We start from the raw sequence: 25,607 nt of genomic DNA, 5'->3' as shown, positions 1-25,607 counted from the left end.
GAGGAGGAGGAGACAGAGGTGGATAGCATTCAGGTGAGTTTGGAGAATGAGGAGCTTTTCTCAGAGTGAGGATTCCTTGGTCATTAGGCTCTTATCTCCTAGGTTATTTCTGCTCTCTAGATGTATGGGCTTGCCTCTAAACTGTTCAGATTCCAGAGTTGAGGAGTCTGCTTGGGGTGAACCCATCCCTGAGAGGGCTAAGAGTAGTCTAAGGCTTTTCCTCTCTACAAGGTGTTGAAGCACATGGTCTTTTCAGAATGAGAGTCCCTTGAAGGGGGTCTCAAAGGAAGCAAGACCTTGAACGAGCTATATCCTCTTCTGGCAAAGGACAGAAGTTGTTGTTTTTTGTTTTGTTTGAGTTCCCTGGGTCAGTACCCTAGTTTTGACTGTGACCTGAAAGATGACCATTGCAGTTGAAGGGGATGCAGTCCTTAAAGATCTTCAGGATAGAAAGATTGAAACCCTCTCAAAGCAGTCTCTCTCTGTGGCCTTAGCTGTCCAGTTCTCCATTTGTGGAGGTCATGTATTTCGATCTTTGTTGCACTGGGTGCAACAGTGTCCAGTTAGAGTTTGGGGCTGAATTTTGTAGATACAATATATGATCTTAAGTTTTCTTCTTGATCAGTAGTGTCAGTTGTTTCAGCATAGAGACTTATGGTCATATAATTGGGCAGCAGATACGGTATCTAAGGCTTGTCTCAGCAAGCTTCCTTTTAAAGGAAAGCTATTGTTTGGGGAGGATCTAGAAAAGTTAGTTAAGGATCTGGGAGAGTCTGAAGCCCCTGAAGTCCCCAGAGGACAGTCCATTTGATCTCCTGGGTTGGCAGCACTTCAAAGTGCTGTTGAGGGGCTTCTGAGGCAGCAAGGCAAGAGCAAAACTTCTAGCTGCAATGAGGCAGACAAAAAATGCAATAGAAAAACAAGAAAGTGTGGCTTGTTTGTGCAAAAGCTCTAACATAATCAGACCGAAGGGCTCACGCAGCAGTGCAAGCCTGGAAACCACCATACATGCCCAGTAAAACTTTTACTGAGCTAAGAGAGATGAGTCCATTCAGCGTTGTTGGATGATGTTAACCTGTCAACCGAGAATGTATTTTGTTCTCTCACTTTTGTATATATTTTTTGTATTATAAGGCAAATGAATTATGAATGTTTATGAAAGATAAGTGAATGGGCAATAGCAAGAGCTGAAGCCTTGATGATTGGCACCACTGCCCACTGTTATTACATGTGTTTTAGTGGATCCTTAGGTGCTGTGGAGATGACCACGCCCACAGAGAGGAGCCACAGCACTGGACTAGACTCATACACAAAACACCGGAATCTGAACTCTTTTATTATACAGCTTGAAGTAGCCACCAAGTGGCAGTGGTGAGTTGTAGTCTCAGGGACCTCGGCAGAGGGAGCCCTTCTCTCCTAGGTGACGTCAGGAGGTTCCGCAGCAGGATACCCAGCAAGGAGATACTGTGGATGAATCAGATGAGATATTAGAGTACTCACTCGGTGTTAGTAGTTATGGAAGCGATTCCACCAGATAGTTGTAGATGGTACAGGCACTAGAGGCAGGGAGAGCAGGCCCTCGAAGAGTGAGTACCTGTTCCCTGAATGGCACCTGAAAATAGAAAAGAGGGCCCCCGAGGAGCAGGTACCCAAGTTAGTAGCAAACCCCGCAGGTTAGAGGTAGAGCTTCCTGCAGCAGCAGGGAAGCGGCAGAGTAGTGCAGACAGGAACTGATTTGAGTCCTTGCTAACTCAAATCTGTCAGAAGAAAGCAAGTTTAAATATCCCACAGGAGTACTCTAATATCTCAGATTCCGGTGTTTTGTGTATGAACCTAGCCCAGTGCTGTGGCTCCTCACGGGACTCCTCCCCGTGGGCGTGGTCATCTCCACAGCACCTAAGGATCCACTAAAACACATGTAATTACAACAGATTGCTAACTCCATGAATTCGGCTCAGCTCACCGCCTTGCAAGCCATTCCTGGCTTGGCCCAGAGGAATCAAGAACAACAAAGGTTCCTGGAAGCATTATCTACCTCAGTGGACCGATTAAATGCTCGACTGGATTCGCAAAGTGAGGATTTGAAAGTGCTGCAGTCAATTCCCGGTCTTCTTCAGAAGGTCCAGAGTTTCCAGACCTCCCTTGAACTAGTAATGGCAGATGTTCATCGTCTGACTCTTCGCCAAGATCTTCTACAAAAGCTAGACGTGAATTCTCCTTCGCTAGTCTCAGGACTCCACCAAGCAGCGATTCCTCTGCCTAATCCTCCCCGCTACACTGGGGATCCGAAGCGTTGTCGGGGGTTTTTACATCAGTGCCATATGCACTTTACGCTTCAGTCATCACTATTTCCAAATGATGTGACTAAGACGACCTTCATCCTCTCCCTATCAGACGGCAAAGCCCTGGCATGGGCTTCACCCTTATGGGAGCACTCTGACCTGTCTGATCTATCTCACTTCATTGCCGCTTTCAAGCAGGTGTTCGAGCCGGGCAGGCTGCCAGCTATGGGTGCAGATCTTCTTCATCTTCGACAAGGCTCTTGATCTTTAAATGAATACGCTATAGAATTTCGTACTTTGGCCACTGAACTAAATTGGCAAGGAAACAGTTTAAACACCATATTTAGTGTTTAAACTAAACACTAGGCCTTACTCAACATCGCACCTCTCAACCTAACATTCCAAATTCAATTACACACATCTGTGAAACCAACCAGAAGCGCCTATCAGAATAGACTAATCACACAACCTGCAAAATCCGTTCTGAGGAAACGTGCATTATCCACAGCGGGCCCTTCACTTTGGAACTCGCTCCCTCCAGACCTTCGTTTGGAACCATGCCACTCTACATTTAAAGGGAAACTTAAGACTTGGCTTTTCAAACAAGCTTTCCACTAGAGCCAAGAACACGAAGAAAAGTCTTTTCAAGCCCACAACGAGTTATTCAGATCTATTTTTTTTCTTCCTTTGTTAATCAGAAATTTACACATGCTGACTTCAATGTAAAAACTTGTTACTTAGTTTTTGTTCAATGTAAAACTTCTTTTATTCTGTTCTATGTAAACCGCTATTTGTAGCGATAGTTACTGTTCTTTGTGAACCGGGGTGATATGTATATTATACAGGAACCTCCGGTATATAAATTATTTAAATAAATAAATAAATATTTCTGGAGGGGCTATCACCTCAGATTAAAGACGAGATTGTGGCTCGAGAACTTCCCACAACTTTGAAGGGGCTTATTAACCTCACAGGGAGGATCGACTGGAGGTTGCGGGAGCTAGTTCGAGAGACCCATGGGGGTCGACGGAGGCATCTTGTAAACTCACTCTTCTGACCTGAAGTACCACCACTCACTACCAAAGAGCCGATGCAATTAGGTCGGACTCAGGTTTCGGCGGCCATCACCGCACTCTACAGTCGAGGAGTCTTCTCTGGAGATGATGTTCCTTTTGCTTCATCTTCTTTGCCCGCAAGGAGGATGCCACATTACTCAAAACCAGGTGAGACTATATCCTTCAGCCATTCTGCAGGATCATCTTTTTTTCCTTTTGCCTGCATCTGTGGAATTCTCAGCCTCAAGGATTTCCTCCCAGGCGCTGGTGGACTCAGGTGCCGGGGCGAACTTTATTCGGCAGGACCTGGTGGATCATTGGGGTCTTGTTACCTCACCAGTGGAACCTCCATTATCCCTTTCATCTGTATACGGGAACCCTCTTCCGGGTGAGGTTACGCGAATCACTCAGCCGTCGTCGTTAAGAATTGGAACACATCATGTGGAGCACCTTACCTTCTTTGTTCTACCTAAGGCTGTGAGCCCTATAATTTTAGAGTTACCATGGTTACAAAGACATCAGCCTCAGTTCGACTGGACTTCTCCTGACCAGATCCTATGGGGTCCCCATTGTGCAGGTACCTGCTTTGAGGTTCCAGAATCATTCCGGTCCATGAAGACGGCTACTATCATATTGGAACCTATAGCTATCCGTGAAGAGGTTAAAAAGGATCCTAGAAGAGCCGAATCTTCAGGACTACTTAACCCATTGGAGGAGCTTGCACAGTTAAATGAATAGTTGAACCATAAGACGTTAGAGAATGAGGAACCGAAGAAATCTCATGAACAAGCCAAGGTCTGTTGGCTATTTTGGATTATAAGGAACAGGAAATTCAGCAACTACACGCTTGTCTGCAACAAGGGAATGCTCAAGGGGTTTCCACGGTGCCATCATCAATCATCCTGGACTCTGTGTGAAAACGAGACCTTCCTCCTTGGAAAGTTTGGAATTGTCCAGTTTGGAGACTGAGGATAGCGAACAGAACTGGAAATGAAACAATTGAATAATAAGACTAAAGCAGTCTTCCCAATCTGGGACTTCTGTCATAAGTTTTTAATTATAAACTAGGATAAGGGCCTGATTAAAGAATCTGGCCAAAATAGTGCAAAAAGGCTGAAAGGCAATTTGCCTGCATATGCTGCTATGCTTCCACCGAGGCCTGCCTGACTCCCAGCTGCTTAACTAAAGTGCATGCATAGACTGAAGGCCCTATGCTGAATTTCTTCTAGGTTGATGCTGCTGCTGCTGGTACTGCCACAGGCTCTGGCCAGAACTGCTTTAGATAAGCGGCTAGGTGTTGTTCTCCCCCCACACACAAAATCTCATGAGGGGATGGGAAGGGGGCATCCCCCGAATACCAAAGAGTACTGGCAATAGAAATCCAGCCCTGCAGAAATAGTTAACTATTTCTGTGCATAAACATTTTGCACCTAAAAATTATGCACACACACATCATGCTATGAGTATAAATGCAGAGTACAGGACGCTGACACTACAAACTCCAAGTTCAGTCCCAGAAACTTTACTCCACCTCAGACCAGGACAATCAACAGAATCATACAATCCAGGCTGAGCAACTTGGTGTTGTAAACCTCAACATGTGTTATAAACACATGATAAGCTGGATTCTCTTTCCGTGTATTTTTTTTAACAAACTGGTGCAATACAATTCTTATGCAGCCGCGGTGAAAACACACATTGTGTGTGTTCAAAGTCTGCTATACAATCCTTATGCAGCCACGGTGAGAACATACATTAAGTGTGTTCAAAGTCTGCTTTAGCATGTCTGAGTAGAAAAATCGGTTGATTGTCTATTTATCCTTTAATATTGAAGACACTGACCAACAATAGCCCCTGAGGCAGCTCCTGCGGGAGCGAAACTCGGCCAGAGTTGGGCTTATTCCTATAAAGGCTGCTTTATACTGATCAGCTTGTGTTCTTCGCGTTTCCTCATTTTAATAACCATGGTTCTACACCCACTTTTGGGCATACAGTTTCACTCCCAATGCAACAAGGAATTGAGCATGCAAAAAATGTGCGCACATGCTAGAGTAAAATTGTGCACACAGCTTAGTGCTCTATCATACAAAACCCATGTTAATCAAGGCATTAGCTATTACTCCCCACTGCAGAGATGTGTGTAGGCTTAATGCAGGTTTTCTTACCACTGGCAATTTAACTCCTTTCCAGAAGAGGAGTAGTTTCTGGGACTAAATCACAAGCGTTGGGATCTTCCTTTTATTGTTATTTTTTTTTATACCAGTGGGGCTGTTGTATAGGTGATGGATGTTTTATGTTTTATTTTTGTTTTTTGGTATTGTTTTGTTTTTATTTTGTTGTATGAATTATTTATATTATTGTATACTGTTTTGATTGTTTTAGAAAATCAGTTTATTAAATAAAATTGCCATTGCCTTTATGCTCATAAAATGTGAAGTATGCTTTGTGCCCCTAACCCTTAGGAGCAGACCGTATGCTCCTAAATTATGTTTTGTGTGCATTAACCATGATTTATTCGTGTAAAACATGGTTTGTATGCAAGCTAAGCACATTTACTGTGCACATTTTCAGGGTAGTGCACCTTTTTACCTCCCAACCCATTAGCTTACTACATTGGGAGCTACATTTTTTTTTTTAGTGCAGGTGTTAAAATGCCCGAACTTCATTGCACAGTTTTAATGCACAGCCCTTTGGCCGGGAAGCAATAGGTATTGCTTTGATTAAGATGGGCTTTGTATGAAGGAGTGCTAATCTGTGCACACATTTTTACTCAGGATTGTGCACTCTGCTTGATAAATCAGAACAGTTCTACATACAAACACATGTATGGAATTGTGGGCTGATGTGTGCACACAGCCTAACACTGGGGTCTAAATCCCCCCCCCCTCGCTGTAGACACAGAATGGAAAAAAGCCTTAATAAATCAGTCCCATTGTTAGCAGATCCTTTATGACAGTCCAAAGGACTGTCATAAAGGATCACACAGTGGGTTACTCAGGAATAAAAAACACAACTAGAACAGAACCAGAGGGACAGGAGTAACCAGACCTGCATGAGGGCCGAGTCCTTCTCGGCACAGCCGGCATTGGATACCACATAGAGATGCCCATCCGAGGTGTTGGTCGCTATCAGATCATCGATGATGCCCCCTTTCTCATTAGTAAAGAGAGTCAGAGTGCCCTGAAACAAGAACACCGGGTGACACTTTGCCTTCATGCCAACAATGTGCTGAGACATATGGAATCAAGTGCATGTTCAATTCTGGACCATTGCAAAAACTAATCAGAATTCCAAAATACAAAGATACAATTGAAAGTTTTCACAAATTACAGAGCTGTTCACCATGATGTGCCATGTAAGGAGTATAGTGAGGGAGGAAAGGGGGCTGTGTCCTTAATGGGGTGAAAGCCCAAGCCGTGCCTGTGCACAAGATCTAGGCTTCTCCTCCTCCCACTGGGAGATGTGGGCTGTCCCCCAACTCTCTGGGAGAGAGGCAGAAAGGTTCTGCACATGTAAGGGAAAGGGAAAAGAAAAAAAGTCTACCCCCTGTCATTTGAAGGATAGGGAGGGGTTTCCTCACCTGTCTTCTCAATTGATGCGCTGCAGAAAAGCTCTTGGCTGCGCTGTGCTAGCAGCAGCCCTGGCTCGATGCTCTCCTCTCCTCCCTCCCACCAGCACTTCATGCCAAGGCTGCCTCCTTTTCTGCTGGTTTTCCTCTGAAGTCTGAATGCATGGGGCTCCATAGTTTTGCTCCCTCTCTCTCACGAGCCTTCTCCATATCATATGATCCTCTCTCACTCGCACCCCCCCACCCCACTGCTCCTCTTGTGAGGCAAGGCTCAAAATATGTATGTACTTATTTTATTTAAAAACATGTATACTGCAGACTTTCATCAAAATTTGAATTCAGGGCAGTTTACAAAACACATCCATAAATCATACAAACAACATAACCAGACATAAAACAACAAAAGCAACAAAAATAAACATTTTTACAATGCTTCATCCGAAAGCCTCCCTAAATAGCAGTGTCTTTACATACTTCCTAAAACTTTTAATCTCTGACTCTATACACAGCTATATTGGCAATGTGTTCCAACAAACAGGAGTTACATATGAAAATGCTCAGAGTTTTGTTTGTTGGAGTCTATACAATCTATATGAGGCAACACATAATAAATGCTGTTCAACAGAACGCAAGGTAGGTGCTGGCACATTCCTATTTCATTTTCCTTAAAGAACACAAGGGATTTTTTTCATGCAACAATCTGAAAAAAATCACAAGTAATCGGAATCTCGACCTATATTTTACAGGTAGCCAATGTAATGCAATCATCGCTGGCATAATATGATCAAACTTCTTTAAACTCAATACTAGACATGCTGCAGAATGTTGAATCAGCTGCAACACATTTAAGACTAATCAGAGAAAATACTTTTTCACTCAACACACAATTAAGCTCTGGAATTTGTTGCCAGAGGATATGGTTAGTGAAGTTAGTGTAGCTGGGTTCAAAAAAGGTTTGGATAAGTCTTGGAGGAGAAGTCCATTACCTGCTATTAATCAAGTTTACATTCGGGCCGATGCGTCGGAGCGCACTGTTAACCCGTGTTTGGCCGCGCATTTTCGACACGCTAGCTTTAGCCCTTATTCAGTAAGGGCGCGTCGAAAACGCGCGGCCAACCCCCCCGAAACTAATAGCGCCCGCAACATGCAAATGCATGTTGATGGCTCTATTAGTTATTCCCGCGCGATTCAGTAAGTAAAATGTGCAGCCAAGCCGCACATTTTACTTTCAGAAATTAGTGCCTACCCAAAGGTAGGCGCTAATTTCTTCCGGCACCGGGAAAGTGTACAGAAAAGCAGTAAAAACTGCTTTTCTGTACACCCTCCAACTTAATATCATGGGGGTATTAAGTCGGAGGTCCCAAAAGTAAAAAATAACTAAAAATTTAAAAAAAATAAATTTAAAATCAGCTCGTGGCTCGCAGGTTGAAAACCGGACGCTCAATTTTGCCAGTGTCCGGTTTCCGAACCCGTGGCTGTCAGCAGGTTTGAGAACCGACGCCGGCAAAATTGAGCGTCGGCTGTCAAACTCACGGATAGCCGCCGCTCAATTCAAAAAAAAGAGGCGCTAGGGACGCACTAGTGTCCCTAGCGCCTCTTTTTACTGCGGGCCCTAATTTGAATTTTTTTTTTTTACTGAATCGCCCGCTCTCTCACGACTTTTACTGTACCAGCCTGTTAGGGAATAGCCGCTGCTATTAATTGCATCAGTAGCATGGGATCCTCTTGGTGTTTGGGTAATTGCCAGGTTCTTGTGGCCTGGTTTGGCCTCTGTTGGAAACAGGGTGCTGGGCTTGACGGACCCTTGGTCTGACCCAGCATGGCAATTTCTTATGTTCTTAACACGTGTATCGATTTATCAAGCAAGCCTATTCAAAGTGTGCTACAATAGTCAAGATAAGAACATAAGAAATTGCCATGCTGGGTCAGACCAAGGGTCCACCAAGCCCAGATTGGTGTCTTCTCAGCTGTGAACAACTGTAAAATCACCAGTATTTTCTGCTATGCTGCTGATAAAATTTAATCAGTTTTATTGATCTAGAAAAGTTAATGCTAAGCTACACTTTATTTGCCAATGCTGTAAATTGGTTTTTTTGTTTTTTTTTTTACACTATTCTAAATCTGATGCACCCTATCTTATTGTAAAGTTGACTAGGACATCTGTTTATGTGCTGCTATTCTAATATGCTACAAACCCAGGAACAGCCTTCTGTTTTTTCTGCGGGAATGTCCAGCACTAACATGCACACAGATGGCTTGTACTAATAATCCATACACAGATCCCTCCAGTAAATGAGGGAAAGCTGCAGTCTTGGGGGATCACAAGCAGAACACAACACACCTGGTTCTCCTTCAGCTCAGCAATGTCTCCCACTACCAGGCTCTCCAGAAACTTCACACGATCTCTGCCCAGAACTTTAGTCTGAAAGAGATTGATAACAGCTTAGTGCTGAGTTCCCATGGTGCTTTTGCTATACTTCATTGCTTCCTCCTGTTGATGAGGAACGGCTGCAACTATTGGTTACAGAGAAACTGAAAGTAGTGTAGCTAGAAAGATGGCTGCAAAGAGTCACGGTGTCTGGCACAGGACTATGGATGAATATTACTGAAAAAGAAGTTCAGATGTAGAAAAACAGAAATCCAGTTGTCTAAGAAATCAGTGTAATTAATGGGCATGCATCCTTCCACAATAAGGCTCTTAAGCAAATAATTATGGTTGCAGTGTTAGTTCACTTAGATTTGTAGAATTTAAGGGTCAGCAAAAAGTGGGAGGCGAGACCTCTTTATTGGACTAACTTACTACATCTGTGACTAGTTTTTGAGCGATATCCTCTCTGCACTGAATGGATTAAGAAAGGATAACACTCAAAAGCTAGTCCCAAATGTAGCAAGTCAGGCCAATAAAAAGGTCTCACCTACTACTTGTTTTGTTGACCCTGTGGTTCAGGAGGTCTGCAGCATGATGACTGTAAGGAGGGAGATGTAGCAGCCCATCAGGAGGAAACACAGAATTAGTGCCAGGAATTCTGTACATAGCATTACCTGAAGCATGTGTGACACATCGAAAAGGGAGCAATGCTCCCGAGTGTGCAAATGCGACTCAATGTGGCCCTCTTTGTACTGCACTGGCATGCTCCAGCCAGCAAAGGCCACCATCTTCCCAGCATGGCTGCGGTGGAACTCGTACAGAGGAGTCTTCTTTTGGGCTTCCTGTGAAAGGGAAGGCATGTCACTGATATTGTGATCTATTGCATCAAACACCGCTGAGAAACCCAGTAGCACTAAAACTATTACCTGTTGTCTACTTCGGCATCTCAGGAGATCATCTAATAGGGTGATAAGGATAGGTTTTGTTCCATGGCCTTTTCTGAATCCAGCCTGGTGCGAGACTAGCCAATTTCTCTCTGACAGTCAGTCATTTAATGGCATTTGTATTGTTTGTTCTATTAATTTTCCTAGAAAGCAAGTTTAACTGTAAATGGGGCTCTCCATAGACAGCAGGATGAATAAGTCATGACACGTGGGCGATGTCATTTGATGGCACCAAATGGACTCATCTCTCAAGCTCTCTCCTGCTTGCTTACCATAAACATGGTTCTCCATAGACAGCAGGATGAATTATCCGTACTTAATACTTGCCCGTCTCCCTGGAGAGTCAACTACCTAACTACGGCTAAGCTCTACAATCAACTGAGGGGGCCCACTAGACCGCGTGATTGCGGGAACTCCCACGCATGTTCAGTGGTAAAACTTTACTGAGCTAGAGAGATGAGTCTGTTCGGCACCTTCTGATGACATCACCCATGTGTCACGACTAATTCGTCATACTGTCTATGGAGAACCTCATTTACTGTAAGTAAACTCACTTCCTACATCAACAAGCAGGGCTGAATTAGCCATGACATGTGGGGAGTCCCAAGCCGAGAACTGTGTAGTGGTTCACTCACTGAATAAGCAACTTGGATCCCTGGGAAGACTACTTTGTGATCAAAAGAAAAAAAACTTTACAAAATACAGACATCTTACCAACTAGCTACAACGAATCCCACCATTGCTGATCTCAAGGCTGATCTACAGCCATTTGCTTACCATCCAAAAAGAATCCTTAATTGACATAGTTGAAAGGAAATATATTTAACTGCAGCCAAAACCACTATATATTTGCAAGAAAAATGGACCATGCAAGTACCTTGGAGTGCACGGAAAGAAACGTCTTCCTGCACTCCTGGGGTGGTCTAGTAGACAAATCAGGAAATATCCATACTTTAAACCCTTTATTTATTTTATTGTATTTTTTTTTTAATTCTTTATTTATGCAGTTTTAATATGACTTACAGAATAAATCCAATTTTCAATAACATTAGGAAAATTGAAAACAAAATTCAAATAGAGAAATTAAGTATTTACCACACAATTCCTTCATCATCTTCCCCCCATTTATCATATTTAAACGGTAATATAGGAGATCCAAGTTTACAGGAGCATTTTCTTCAAAGAACATTTATAAACCAAAATCTTGGGAGGAATGCTGCTTCTATACTTCATGCACGAGACTAGGTTACACTCCCCAAATTCTTATGGCTATCTATTAACAATCGAAGATGGTCCGGTTCATAGAATATGTAACGATTATTCAGAGTTAACACACACTTGCAAGGATATCTAACAGTTACTTTGGCATCTATTGCCCTTGCCTCCTGGCACATTTCCAGCATCTTTTTTCTTCGGATTCGCGTTGTTTTAGTAATGTCCGGGAATATCCAAACCTTTTGCCCGTAGAAAAGTTTCTCTCTATTTCGAAAGAATGATTTTAAAATCATATCTCTATCCATCAAGAATACAAAGGAAATAGAAACTGTTCCACGCAACTCAACTTGCTCCTCCGCTGACGATTCAAGAAATGCAGTTAAAATTACTGCCAAGATTCAGGGGTGAATTGTCCACATTTGGTTTTTTTTAGATAATAGATATTTGCCAATGTTGGTATCAATTCAGGAGTAACTTGCAAAATTTCTGTCAGATATTTCTTAAATAAATCTCTCAATGGAGTCATTCTTACTTGTGGAAAGTTCAAAATCCTTAGATTCAACTTTCTTTGTATGTTTTCCAAATTCTCAAGTTTCCTAAAATTCTCCATATCTGATTTCACCAAATTTATTTGTACTTCTTGCATCCGTTTAGTTTTATCTTCCATCTCTTGTATTTTTACATCATGCCTTGCAACCATAGGCTCAATTTTTTCAATACTTCCCTGATTTTTCATCAGGGTCTGGGATAACGCTGAGATCGCTTTCTCAAGCGTTACCAACGCACTCCAGACCGTTTCTAATGTTATTTCTAAAGGTTTAACCAATTTTAGAATGTGGCTTGTGCCTACCTCAGCTCCTCGACAAACCTCTGAAATTTTTTCAATTTCGTTGGTCGAGTCCCCATCCCCCGTCGGGTTGAAACCGGCAGCACTCTGTTCTCTGCTCACTCGTCTCTCACGCCTGCTCGAGATTAGTTGTTCCTTCACTACAGCAGTGCTGGCCTCGATTACACTCGTGGCAGACTCTCCTCTCGCCGCCTCGGTAGCTGCGCCCTTTTCCAGCAAAAGCTGAGGGGGAGCCCAGCCCGGGTCCTGGATGTTGCTGCGGGTCGGGGGGGGAGGGAGTCTTGGGCGCTCCAGGGCTCAACGAAGCTTGAATGTCCTAGGGTGAGTCTGCGTGCTCCTCGCTCGGCACCCCCGCGGGCCCTCCTGGAGTTGAAGCAGCAGTCGGGACAAAGAAGCCCTCAATCGTCGGTTGGGAGGGAGTCATCGCCACCAGCGCCAAGGAGTCCTGGCGAATCCGACCCTTCCTCTTGGTGTGAGGCATGAATTTTCGTGGCAGGTAAGCTAGTTCAGAGAGCCTCTCTGTTGCGACCTCTCCCTTAGGCCACCATCTTGGATCTCCTATTTTATTGTATTTATTTAAAATATTTTATATACCTTTTTTTTATACTAAATGTAATCAAAATGGTTTACAATGTAACATACATAAAATCACAAAATAAAATAATGCAAAGTAAAAAGACTAAGAAACTTAAAAACAGTATATTCATAAATAAAGATAAACAACAGATAGAAAGCTCTTAGGGGAGGGATAGAATGAGAACAGTAGAGCTCGACACAGAGGCACGATTAAATGGCCTCATTGATGTTAAAAGCGCATTTAAAGAGATAGAATTTAAAAAGAGTTTAAAACCTGTCTTGCTATTTAGGTGCCTGATATTATCTGGGATAGAATTCCAGAGTTGCGGACCAGCTACTGAAAATGCTCGGCATCTTGTTATGTCTAGTTGGGCAATTTTGATTGCAGGAACTTGCAGAAAGTTATTTTGGGATGAACGTAAGTTGCTAGAGGGTCTATAGATGTGTAATTAGGAGCTGAGCCAAGTTGAGTTGTCATCATTTAATAAATTATGAATAATGGAAAGAATTTTGAATTTAATCCTGAATTCGATGGGTAACCAGTGTAGAGAGTAAAGTACAGAAGAAATATGGTTTCTACGTGACTTGCCAGTGAGAATGCGTGCTGCTGAGTTCTGGATTAATTGTAGCGGTCAAACAGCATTTTGGTGGAGACCAAAAAACAGGGCATTGCAGTAGTCTAAATTACTGAAAATTAAAGATTAAGAACATAAGAAGGACTGTTCTGAAGTCTTGATGGAAAAGTAGGGGTTTGAGATGTTTCAGCATGTGTAGCTTAAAGAAAGTTTTTTACTATTAGGGATATGTGGTGTGACATGGAAAGACTAGAGTTGATAATGACTCCGAGGTTGCGGGCTTTAGATGTGATCGGTAAAAGAGTGCCGTTAAGATCAAGATGAGCAGGAGATCTACAGTCAGACATTGGAATGGAGGATAAATGTATAATTTCTGTTTTTTAGGTGTTACGTTTCAGACGATTTGGAGAGAGCCAGGATGTTATGGGTTGATGTATAAGGAAACCAAAGACAGAGTTATTGGACCACGATTGAGTATGGAACGAAAAACTGGATGTCATAAGAACATAAAAAATAATACTCCCAATCACGAGGAACATTCTTAGTTCTTAAAAATTCTTTAAAAAATATATAGGGAATTAGTATCAGAGTTGGCAGTGCTCTTTTCAATACAATCTCCAGGCTCTTGCCCACAATGGGCTTCAACCAGTATCATACATGAGCTGCCCATATATCATTTTTTTTACTTCTTTTTATTCATTTCCCATAAACTTTTTATTTTTAATCCTTCTTCCCAATTATTAAAAATAATTTTTTATCTTTCTTTACATGCGCTTAAGACCTTTTATGTACTGAAAAATCCTTGTGTTGCTTATACTGCCCGCTGCGGTGCTCCCACTTATCTAAGCCCGACATTGACAATGTTTCGGCACATTCCCATGCCTTTTTCAGGGGACACAACGTTGCTTCTTTCTTATGGCCCGACCAGGCTCCAATCCGCAGCTCTCCAAAATAGTATTCATTGTCATAAGAACATGCCATAATGGGTCAGACCAAGGGTCCATCAAGCCCAGCATCCTGTTTCCAACAATGGCCAATCCAGGCCATACGAACCTGGCAAGTACCCAAAAACTAAGTCTATGTCATCTGCATATATTTTGAATTGGATATTGAGACTGTCTAAAAGATAGCATAATGGTAAGAGATAGATGTTAACAGAATGAGTGAAACTGAAGAATCTTGTGGGACTCCTGAGGAGATTGAGTATTGCGAGAATGCACATGCCCCTATGTGAATTTGATATTGAGGATTAGTGAGGAAAGAATTAAACCAGCTGTGAACCGTGTCCGAGATACCAATTGAATGCAATCTCGACAGTAGTATAGAATGATCAAGGGTGTCAAATGATGCCGAGATGTCTATGAGTACTTCAATTGGGTATATCCTGAAAGCCCTGCATGCATATTCAAATAATTATTTGCATGCATATTCATTGGGGAGATCCTGAAAACCCGACTGGCTGGGGGGGCCTGTAGGACCAGTTTGAGCACCCCTGCTCTAAAGGGATATGAAAGAGACATTTTAATTCCTCCAAGGGATAAATGCACAGGTGACATCTCTTTCAACCGCAGAGAAGCTCTGGAACCAGGAGTCATGGGATGGGGGGGAAAGGCATGCAGTCAGGAAGACATACAGTCTAAGGAAGTTGTTTCTTTACAGAGTGGATGGTGGATATATGAAACAGCTTCCCTGTCCAAGTGGAGACAAGGACAGTATTGGAACTCAAAGGGGCACGGGACAAACACAGAGGATTTCTGAGGGATAGGAACGAGACTCTAAAGCTGATCAGATTTGGATGGGCTGCTATCGTGTTCTCCGTTTCTATAGTTCTGCCCCTCCTTCTGCTAATACTCCTTCCTTCGCTATTGCAGATCACTTTCTTATTAGCCCCCCTCCCTATTATTACTTTTCACTTTCCTGATACCGTTCAGTTCCCACCTTCCCATTACTTTTTGGTTTCTCTTGGCCCAAACTTACCTGGCCTGAGTCCGTGCTAAAGTTTTTCTCTCCATAGCTACAGGCCAGAGCCCGGACTGTTCCGGTACCTCCGAGTTCTCCCCGGCAACCGGGACCGAACCCGAACCTGAGCGCTGCCGCTGGGACCCGCTGCATACTCGTCTCCTACAGTGAACTCCGGACCTGCACCCTCACAGCCGCACTGCGCATGCCGCAGCACAGAGGCCGCCGGGACTTGTAGTCCTCGCTTACTCATAGGCGTTAGGACTGAGTCGCTCTACCCGCACGAGTCGGAGTGACAATCACTGCATTTGCTCAAACCAGCAAGCCTCCTTTCCGATCCGCAGCAAAATGCAGAGGGGCGGATCCTTGTTTCCTGCACCTGATTGGAGCTCCCGGCCAGTCAATCAGAAGGGGGAGGCGGGAGATAATAGTCTGGTGCTAATAGCAGACAGAGGAGGAAAGAGCGTGAAGTCGAGGAGAATGAGGTTGAAGCAGAAAGATAAGGAAGGCACAAAACCGAAATGGCAGAAGAGAGAAGGGACATTTAGGAAAGTGGGATGAGGAAAGACTAGGAAAAGTGGCATGGAAGAAGAACAGCAAGAAAATAGAAAGAAGAGAGAAGGAAGATCAAAGAAGAGGCATTTTGGAAAGGGGGAAGAGGCAGTGGCATGCCTAAAGTATTTGGCACCCCCCGCCAGATTCAGTTCTCCGTCCCTCCTCCACCCGCCCAGTGATCTCCCGTTCCCCACTCCCTCACACAGGCTCTCTCTTGCACACACTTTCACCCACCCCAGCACACAGCTCCCTCTCTCACACACAAGCATGCACCCTCTCTCCCATGCGCCCACTCTTAACACACACACATAGACACAAACACACTCTCACTTCCTACCCCTCTCCCCATCTGAAGCACAGCAGCAGTTTCCTCCTTCAGCCTCCACGACAGACGGGGACTCTTCATTTTTCTTGAGGCAACACGGGGGCTGGTGCAGCTCTACTTCCTGCATTTGTGGTGGGGAGAGTGGGAGGCACACTGTTGCTCCTCCTTGTGCTTTGGGCCACCACTGCATTACCTTTCCTTCTCCCTCCCCATGCGAACCCACCACTTCCTCTTCTGGGCTGCAGAGGGTGGGAAGAAGAAAAGGCTATGCAGTTGACGGCCCCAGACCCGTGGTGCTCTAGGCAGCCGCCCAGTGCTCCCACCGATCATGGCCCAGAAGCCTCCCTTTTCTTCTAGCACGAGTGGGATGGGATCCGCTGCGGTCGCCGACCTCCTGGCTTTCAGCCGGGGCGGACCGCACCCCTCCCCCCTTAGTACGCCACTGGGAAGAGACAGAGCAGAAGGGAGAAGCTGGAGGCCTGGTGTAGCAGGTCCTCTGTAGCAACAGGAGCCGGCTTCTGTAATGGAGATTGTAGTACCTGTTGGGTGATGGGTTGGGCAAGAGGAGGAGAGTGATCTGGAACAGGGACAAATTCAGTTCTCTGGTGTTCTGAGGCACTGATTTAGTGCCCCCCCAGCAAATCTTTCAGAATTGCATGGCGTCAACACTGCCCCATGGACCTTGGCTCCAAGTGCTGGTCCTCACAGTGAAGTAAGCACAGGGACTAAGTTTTTGCTTACAGGCCCCCACCTCTCTGCTTCCGGAGGGAGGTGGGGTTGTGAGTGCAAACCACTTCTAACGTCAAAGAACTTTCGTTCAGTCCTACAAGCATTGATTTTTGCAAGCAGACTACTGTAATGCGCTACTACTAGGCTTACCATAAAGCATAGTCACAGTGTCGGCATCTCTCTGATAATTTTCTTTCCTTGACTATTGCTAGACCAGTCAACACTCTTGGGTATGCCCTCTTCCACTGCCAGAGGAGACAAAGACCACACCTCCTCAGATTTCCATTTGACATAAGTGGGGTGTGGTTGAAGGCACCCTCCAGAAGCTTATTGCCAGAACTGATCCATGCCCAGCTGCCTTGAAGTCCTTAGTGCTACTGAAAGATCCTACCTCTTCATAATAAGCTACTGGAGGGCACCTCCAACCACATCCCACTTATTATGGTGGACCTGACCTCAAAAGGAAATCTGAGGAGGTGTGGTCTCTGTCTGTTTTGAATAAACACTTGATATGAATCAGAGCAGCTTGTTTTACCTTCTTTTTCATGTCAGTCTTCTTTAGATATCTACGATAGATGACTGTACCAGGCTTCCGAATGCAAAGGTCTTTATTCAAAAAATCTGTCATTACAGCTCTCTTCAATAAGATTCTCCCTGAGCTAAGTTACTAGCTCCTTTACCTCAACAACCAACTTCACTGAACCATATAATAACTGCGCTCATCCTGTAACTAATGTTCTGTGCTCTCCCTCACCCTTTTTCTTGTAGTGAATCAAAGCCTTAGCTTCATTCTTTTGGTGGTCCTGAATAACACTTGCTCTATGCATGCATGCACCGTTAGAGTTCCAGTATATCACATAAAAGCAGCTGTTCCACCACCCTCCCATCGCTGAGTGCGCTGTAGCTTAAACCCAGTTCATGTGACATGTAGCAGTGAAAGGCTTTGCCTCATGCTTCTAAAAACACTGGTCCTACACATAGCAGGACAAGCACAAAGCAAAAAATCAGCCCAAATTTGTCTTTTCATCATGCAGCTGGATTTGTCTGTAAATATTCCAAGTGAAGTCGACACTCCTGGACGAAGGGAACAACTCGCAGGCAGTGCTTATGTTCCACTGTGAATATGGAATCAGGTGTATGACAGCAAGTTGATATCGTAGCAACCATCCACCTGAAAAAGGATTAAAAAGCCCTATGTCAATCTTTCCAAAGAGTTTACAGTTGTCCTAAATAAGCCTGTGACATCACTATAATTCTTAGAGAAAACCATATTACCAAGTCAAAGGTCCCAGGGCCAGAAGTGTACTAAAGGGGGGGAGGGGGGAGGGGGGCTGCGGTCCGCCCCGGCTGACAGCCGGGAGGTCGGTGGCTGCGAGCGGAGCCCATCCTGCTAGAAGAGGGAGGCCTCCGGGCTGCGAGCAGTGGGAGCACTGAGTGGCCGCCTAGAACTCCATGGGTCTGAAGCAGACCACTGCATAGCCTTTTCTTCTTCCCACCCCCATGGCCCAGCAGAGGAAGGGGTGGGTCCGCATGGGTGGGAAGAAGGAAAGGTCATGCAGTCGTGGCCCGAAGCAGGAGGAAGAGCAACAGCACTGCCCCCATCCCCCACTGCAGATGCAGGAAGTAGAGCCACATCAGCCCCTGTGCCGCTTCAAGAAAAATGAAGAGTCCCCGTCTGTCGCAGGGGCTGAAGGAGGAAACTGCTGCTGTGCGTCGAATGAGGAGCGGGGTTAGAAGTGAGAGTGTGTTTGTTAGAGTCTGCATGTGTGTATGTTTGTGTGTGAGAGAGAGAGCGAGCTGTGTGCAGGGGTGTGTGAAAGTGTGTGCAAGAGAAAGAGCCTGTGTGAGGGAGAGGGGAACCAGATATCCCCTGAGTGGGGGAGGGGCAGGTGCCAAAGGAAGTATCCACCCCGGGTGCCAAATACTTTAGGTACGGCACTGGCCAGTGTACGACCTATTGGTGCCCCTTTTAAAAAGCACAAATTTTAATATGGATATTATTTATTACAATGTAAAGTTAAAAGATAATTAAACAAAAAAATTATAACAACATTTGCCTTCATCTGGCACCCTCCTCAGGTAAGCATCCAGGGTAGGTGCTGCTCTTGGCCTGTCTTTGCTATAGTCCTGAATGGTCTTCAGCCCCTTTCCTTCATCTCTTATTCAGCAGAGTGCTAAACACCAATAAAGCATTTCTCTTATGCTGGACACTGGAAGTCTGAGAAAGGAGGCCTGGTCTAGAACTAAGTGCATGGAACTGAGAGTTAGGAGGAATCCTGAGCTGCAAGTTGAGATCCTCTTTACTACTTCCTGTTTGTGTGATCTTGGGCATGTAGTTTTATCTGCTTGTAACCATCAAATCATTTTAGTGGTAGTTTTACTAGATGATTGAAACTGACCAGATGTTTCTTTGTTACATAGAAGGTCCTTCTGTTTAAAAACACCATTGCTATACATACTCAGTACCTTGCAACAGTGGTGGAAAATGTTTGTAGTGGGACCTCCTGCTTTATGGGCAGGGGTGATCTATTTTCACATGGATGGAGTTTGCCAAGAGGTGGGTGTAATGAGAGCCTGTGAACCCCCGGATCGAACCAACAGGGTGGTTTCCCTGTCACAGGTCAAGCAGGATGACTCCCTACTGACAGCTGCATGGGAACAGAGACAAAATATCAATTAAAATGTAATATTTTAAAGTGATATATCCAATTATGTGTATTTACAGGATTGTTCTGGGGAGGGCGAGGAGAAGCTACTGATCACGATTGAGTTATTTAATTATCAAAAACGCAGGGGAAGGGAAGAGGAGGGCTTATTGGCTCATATCTCATAGTTTAGGTTCCTAGCAGCATTTTTTTTTCACCTAAAAAGTAAATTAATATCTTGTTAATGGGTAGACACAAAACATTCTTGTATCAGGATAGTTTTACATCTGATGGGGGCACGTCCCATCCCTTTCAGCCTCTCTTTTTCTTGGGAACTTATTCATTGCTTTTTGTTTTGAAAGCTAAAAATTAACCCCCCCCCAAGAGTGGAAGTACTCTTCGAACATCAGGAAGCGACAGATAACACCAAACGTCAGAACATTCAGTCTCTTGGGGGGTTGATGTAATCTGTCATGCTGACCTTACCATGGGTTTTAACTCACATTTTAGCATAGCTTTTTGGTGCCAATCTAACCCGTTATGTAATAGGGGTTTCAGTGCAGGGAAAAACCCATGCTATAAAACCTGTGGCAAGGCTAGCGCATCTCAAGCTAACTACAGGGTAATTCGCTCTATTAGCTATGCAAGGGAGAGGGCTATACAGGATGGAACAGAAGCCCAATATAAATCCTGCACCTCTACAAATACCCTGCATGCACAGAAACTCCCCCAGCAAAGAATGTAGAGCAGAACCCTTACCCTAGAAAAATAACATTCAAACTCAACACAAGCTTCTTCCACTATCAGGAACACTGTGTAATTATTCAAAACCATACAAAATATGAACTCAGAACCTATAGCTAATCTGCCTTATCATAATACACTAATTGCCAGACTCAAACAGTAATGACCTACCCATGCAACGGTAGCTCTGCAAATATTATACCAGCCCCTAAAACAGCAATGCACTTCCTAGTAGGAAAACAGAACAAGCCAAACAGTTACAGATCTCTAAGCAGAAACTACAAGCTAAAAGAATAACTCACTATGGTCACATATGTAGAACACAGTCAGACCATCACCAAATATAGAATAAAGAGACCATGATCAGAAACATGAACACAAAAACTGAACTGGAAACTGCAACAAGCCAGACTCTGTGTGCAGTGCAACAATGGAAAAACAAATATCACTATTCCTTATAAAACATAAAATAAAATCATGAAATATAAATCATAATAATAATACCACATTAATAAAATGACTAAATAAATATTTCAAAACAGCTGACAAGAATAACATCCACTACTTACAAACTCATAAAATTAAAAAAAAAAAATAAATTTTTCCAAACAAATAAAATATTTCAAAACAGCAAACATCCAATAATTAAAATTAATATGGGTAAAATTTCCTGCTCTCCATTCCTAGGACCTTTTAATTGCACTGGATTTGTTAGGAGGGTGCGCACAAACTCTCTTCTCATTTTTCTATACACACACGTTTATTCTCTCACACACACACTCCCTCTCATCACCCACATATAAGTACGTACACACACACACACACACACACACACTCCCTCTCATCACCCACATATAAGTACGTACACACACACACACACACACACACACACACACTCCCTCTCATCACCCACATATAAGTACGTACACACACACACACACACACACAGAGCAGATCTCTTCTTCAGTTGTTGGTGAGATGGGCTTTGCCAGCAGCTGTACTGGGCCTCTCCTTCCCTTCTTTGGTTGCTGGCAGAGCTCTTCCCGCTAGCAACTGAAGAAAAAGACTCAGAGCACTGAAAAAGAGACTGAGGGCATGGGCTCCATGTGCCCATAGCTAATGAAACCCCTGGGTTAAAAACATAAAAAAATCCAAACAAAATTGCTATCAGTGACTAAGATGCCAGCCCCAAAGGGCTAAAATCCAAGGACATAGGGCTATCCACATGTTCTCCAGAGAATAAGATGCTATACTACCTCTCGTCCTAAATATTTCAATCTGCTGTAAGTCCAGCATTAGCTCTCTGCTTCATGCTATTTAAATGTCTTAAGGAAGCTCCTTTTGGCCTCCTTTTCTGAGCAATGTCAAATACTCACAGAGCTCGCACCTTTGTGCTAAAAAGGAGCTTTTCTTTGAGCAGCTATTGTTCTGTTTGTTACTGCAGGGGATACTGTCCACTGCAGACATTGGCAAGTGTTAATGTTCAACAGACTGTTTTTAAATTGAAAAATTCTAATTTTTATCAATGTGGCTACTTTTGGGCTGGTTTTGAATGTAATGACTTTCAGTTTATTTTGGGTTACTTTTGATGTGATGTTGGGCTGTACATTTAGTTGATACCTGGCAACACTGGTTCTCTGCCTCCACCTGCTGGCTGAGGGTGGGAAGGGGCAATAAACAGAAATCTGGGCTGGTCTGACTGGATATAAGTAATGGCCTTTTACAAAACTTCCCGTCCAATATGTGGGTAAACCTATGTGCATACTGCCTGTTCATGCGTAAAATTTCCCCCAGACTGAGCAGAGATATTTCAGAGGGAAGAGTTAGGGAGGGGTTTGAACATATGTGCATACCTTTGTATTTTCAAAAGTATGCATGGACATTTCCCCCAAAATTTTCCATGCACATAATTGCAGGTATAATTGTGTGCAGGTAAATTTGGTGGAATAATTTTCAAAGTAGACTCACACCGATTTTCAAAATGGACTTGTGTGTGTATTTTCTACCCGATTTACAAGAGCTGTTATAAAATCACCCTAAAAGACATATGTATGTGCTTTGCTGTTACCTCCCATTGATGCATCCTAGACAGAAATAGGGTAAGCCCTGAGCTAACCTTCTTCTGTCTGACAGGACTATTTTTAACGTGCATTTTAACATTTTTTGCTTATAATAAAATAATTATTTTGGTAGCCAATTTGGGCTATATGCAAACAATCGCTGTGAGTGTCAGACGATATAAATTCCATCTTTCTTCATGGACAGCATCTGTCCCCTGGCTCTCTGTTGGAAATCTGCACAGCAAGCATGAAGTCTTCATGGGCCTTGGAGAAGACAAGAACTTGATGTTTTCTCTGGTGGTGTTAGCAGAGCAATGTTTTTGTCCCAGTGCTGATCAGTGAAAGTCAGGTGGCAGCATTTTGGTTACTGTACTGAGAGGTAAGGATTCAGAGCTTTCTCAAGGGACTATCAGCATATCAAAGGTGGGGCTGTGATAAGGTCATAATGCCAGTGATGTGATAATCCCATTGATGTGATGGTTCTATGACACGTCAGGAATCTTACTGTAAAGCCCTGGTCATTTCTGGATGGTCTTCATTTAGAAGTGCTGCTTGTGGAAATGTGGGAGAAATATGAGGCAAAGGAGGGCAATTATCTTAAAGGTAACCTTAACTATTATCAATTTGTTGTGATTTTAGAATGCACTTAGATAATTTCAGAGCTTTGTAACATTCTTGACCTTATTATGGAAATACAGGTCCACAAACAAACTGCTGATGCCTGTTTTTTGTTTTAACCATTACATCGCTGACTAGTTTTGAAGAATTATACTTCAGTCATCAAGTCCGTACAGAATGAGCTAAGGATGAGATTGACTCAAATATAAAAATAAAGGGTTGGATGAATTACACTACTGGCGTTTCTTTGAAATGGAGAAATTACTTACCTGATAATTTCATTTTCCTTAGTGTAGACAGATGGACTCAGGACCACCCATCTGTTATCAGGAATACACTATACCACTGCCCTGAGTCCATCTGGCTGCACGTTAGGAAAAGCCGTAAGAGATTTATTAAAAGGAAAAGAGTGGGGAAAAGGGACCTGAGCTGGATGCTTTATTTGCTTTAACATATATTGTATTGCAAGAAGAGTGGTTAAGATCTTTGTACATTTTTGCATATTTAAAGGGACTAACATTAAAAATTCAGAGATGGAAACATTCACCCTAGCCTGTAGTAATAATATTTCTGGTTTAAGTAGAGAACTCTAAAGACTAAGAACTAGTCATGGCTACCAGTTTTCATCAGCTATCAACTGGTGCCCACATGACCATCAGGCCTCCATTTCCTCTGCTGCTGGTTTTCTGAAGAGAAGCGTAGTTGTCAGATTGGATGGGTCTTGCAATTAGAGACATTCAAATATATCAAAGATAAAAATAAGGCACAATAAGCACATTTCTTCAGAGAAAATAATAATACGCTAGAATAAGAGGTCATAAGAGTTTCCTAGAGGATAGACTCAGGAGCAACCTCAGAAAGTACTTCTTTACAGAAAGGGTGATGAATACATGGAACAGCCTCCCAAAGGAGAGGTGTTGGAGACAGATACACTCACAGAGGATCCCTAGAAGTGAGGGGAATGCCAGAGATCAACGCACCAGGAATGAAAGTGCTCAGACTTACATTCCCTGTTGCTAACTTCTGAATGTTGTTACTGGTGCGGATTTCATCAGACACTCTGATTCTCTAAAGTCAATCCCGTAACCAGATGACAAACACACCAGCTGAGCTATGTATCCTGTTTTCATTGTACGTTAGAAAAAGATTTCAACCAATAAACTGAGCAGATCTGATCTGAACTCACTGGGCAGTCATACAAGGAAATTGCTCAGGTCTCATTTTAGCAAGATCATGGTAAGGGCAGTTTAACCCAGGGCTTCCCAAACTGTGGGTCAGGACCCGAAATGGGGTCACAAAGCCTTCAGCTCAAATGGCAGCACTCTTTAGGCACCAGCGGCATTGGTAGTGGAAGTCAGCATAGTTGCCTGAGAGCCAGCACACACTCTTACATGACACTGCTCTTGATTGGGTTTCTGTGGTAACAGGAAGCCCTGCATGAGGAGGGATTGGAGCCACTGTAGAGCCTGTGAACTTGCACTGGATCATAGGACCCACCCTGGTTTTCATTACTAATGCTGCTGCTGCTTGCAGATCACCATTGGTTTAGGACCAGTCAGGGAGAAGAGGGCTGAGTGTGCATGGGCCATTGCTCTTCATTTGTCACCCACCACTGAACCTCCTCAAGAGAAATAAGTTGTTCCTGCTTTCTCTTCTCACCAACTATCATCCACCTTTGGCCCGGGGCCCAAAAGGAACATGTTACTGCTGATCCTGGAGAAGGGAACGTTTGAATGGAGAGATCAGATGCAGAATGGGATTATAGGTTGGAACAGCTGGAAAGGGATTGGCTGTGGAGTGGGGTGAGAGAAGGGAATGAAAGCTCCTCTCACATCTTCAGTCAGTCTAAGGAGCTGAGAGAAAATCAACAGGGGGGGGGGGGAGAGGATGTGAGAGAAAGGTTTGAGGGGAAGGTAGGGGATGGAGGGTGAGGAGGGAATGGAGGGATTGAAAGGTGGAGGGGCTGACAGAGGATCAGTTGGGAACTATATGAAGGGCTTGGGGGTGAAAGAGGATCAGTTTGGGGATGGAAAAAGGGCTGAAGGGGTGAGTTTATGGAGGTGAGATGGGGGATGCAAGAGGGCAGAGGTTGAGAGCAAGTTTGCTGGAGAGAAGGAAGTTATGAGAGAAGATCCTCTGGAGAGAGTGGAGCTTGAGAGAAAAGATCGACTAGAGAGGATTGAGGATGGGGGGGGGGGGGGGGGGTGAAATCAGCCTGATTACAGTGAGGGTGAGAGTGGCGCGATTATTGGAGAGGGATCGCACTCCTGCTCATTGTTTTGGTTGCCCTCTGGGGTCATGTGAATTTTAAAGTGCTAAAATGGGGTCACATTGGCTACAGGTTTGGGAAGCCTTGGTTTAACCTATGACTGTAGCCAGTCTCATTCCATGTTATAATGGGGCCTGATGGGACATTTAGGACAGCAGGTAACTGTACAATACCATGCAGCGAGGTGCAGAGAAGGGGCTGATGCTGTTCTCTCTCCTAAATGTGTATTTGCTACTATGGTCCCTTTACACAGACAGAAGACAGCAGCAAACA

At 43.9% G+C, this 25,607-nt stretch overlaps 2 protein-coding genes across 9 annotated transcripts in view; both read right to left on the bottom strand.

Moving 5' to 3' along the window:
• AMT (aminomethyltransferase) overlaps nt 1–15,673 on the bottom strand; it is a 52,724-nt gene extending 37,051 nt beyond the window's left edge. For all 3 annotated transcript variants that reach the window (XR_003856403.1, XR_003856404.1, XM_029599624.1), the window contains exons 1-4: nt 15,408–15,673; nt 9,948–10,115; nt 9,247–9,327; nt 6,386–6,517 (exon numbers count right to left, since the gene is read on the bottom strand). Coding sequence is in view for 1 of the 3 variants with exons in the window: in XM_029599624.1 (XP_029455484.1) it covers nt 6,386–6,517; nt 9,247–9,327; nt 9,948–10,115; nt 15,408–15,542 (516 nt within the window). In the remaining 2 variants the exon portion in view is untranslated. The remainder of the gene's footprint in view (nt 1–6,385; nt 6,518–9,246; nt 9,328–9,947; nt 10,116–15,407) is intronic.
• Nucleotides 15,674–17,588: 1,915 nt separating this feature from the next.
• Nucleotides 17,589–25,607, bottom strand: part of NICN1 (nicolin 1) — a 58,319-nt gene continuing 50,300 nt past the window's right edge. For 5 of the 6 annotated variants that reach the window (XM_029599617.1, XM_029599623.1, XM_029599619.1 and 2 more), the window contains one exon: nt 17,589–18,169. In XM_029599617.1, the coding sequence (XP_029455477.1) occupies nt 18,128–18,169 (42 nt within the window). In that variant the 3' untranslated portion in view covers nt 17,589–18,127. Of the gene's footprint in view, nt 18,170–21,920; nt 22,996–25,607 lie in introns of those variants that run through there. The other variant, XM_029599618.1, reaches the window with a different exon arrangement.

Source organism: Rhinatrema bivittatum, chromosome 4 (assembly GCF_901001135.1).
Source record: "Rhinatrema bivittatum chromosome 4, aRhiBiv1.1, whole genome shotgun sequence".
Taxonomy (NCBI): Eukaryota; Metazoa; Chordata; class Amphibia; order Gymnophiona; family Rhinatrematidae; genus Rhinatrema; species Rhinatrema bivittatum.
This window is presented reverse-complemented; position numbering and strand designations above follow the sequence as displayed.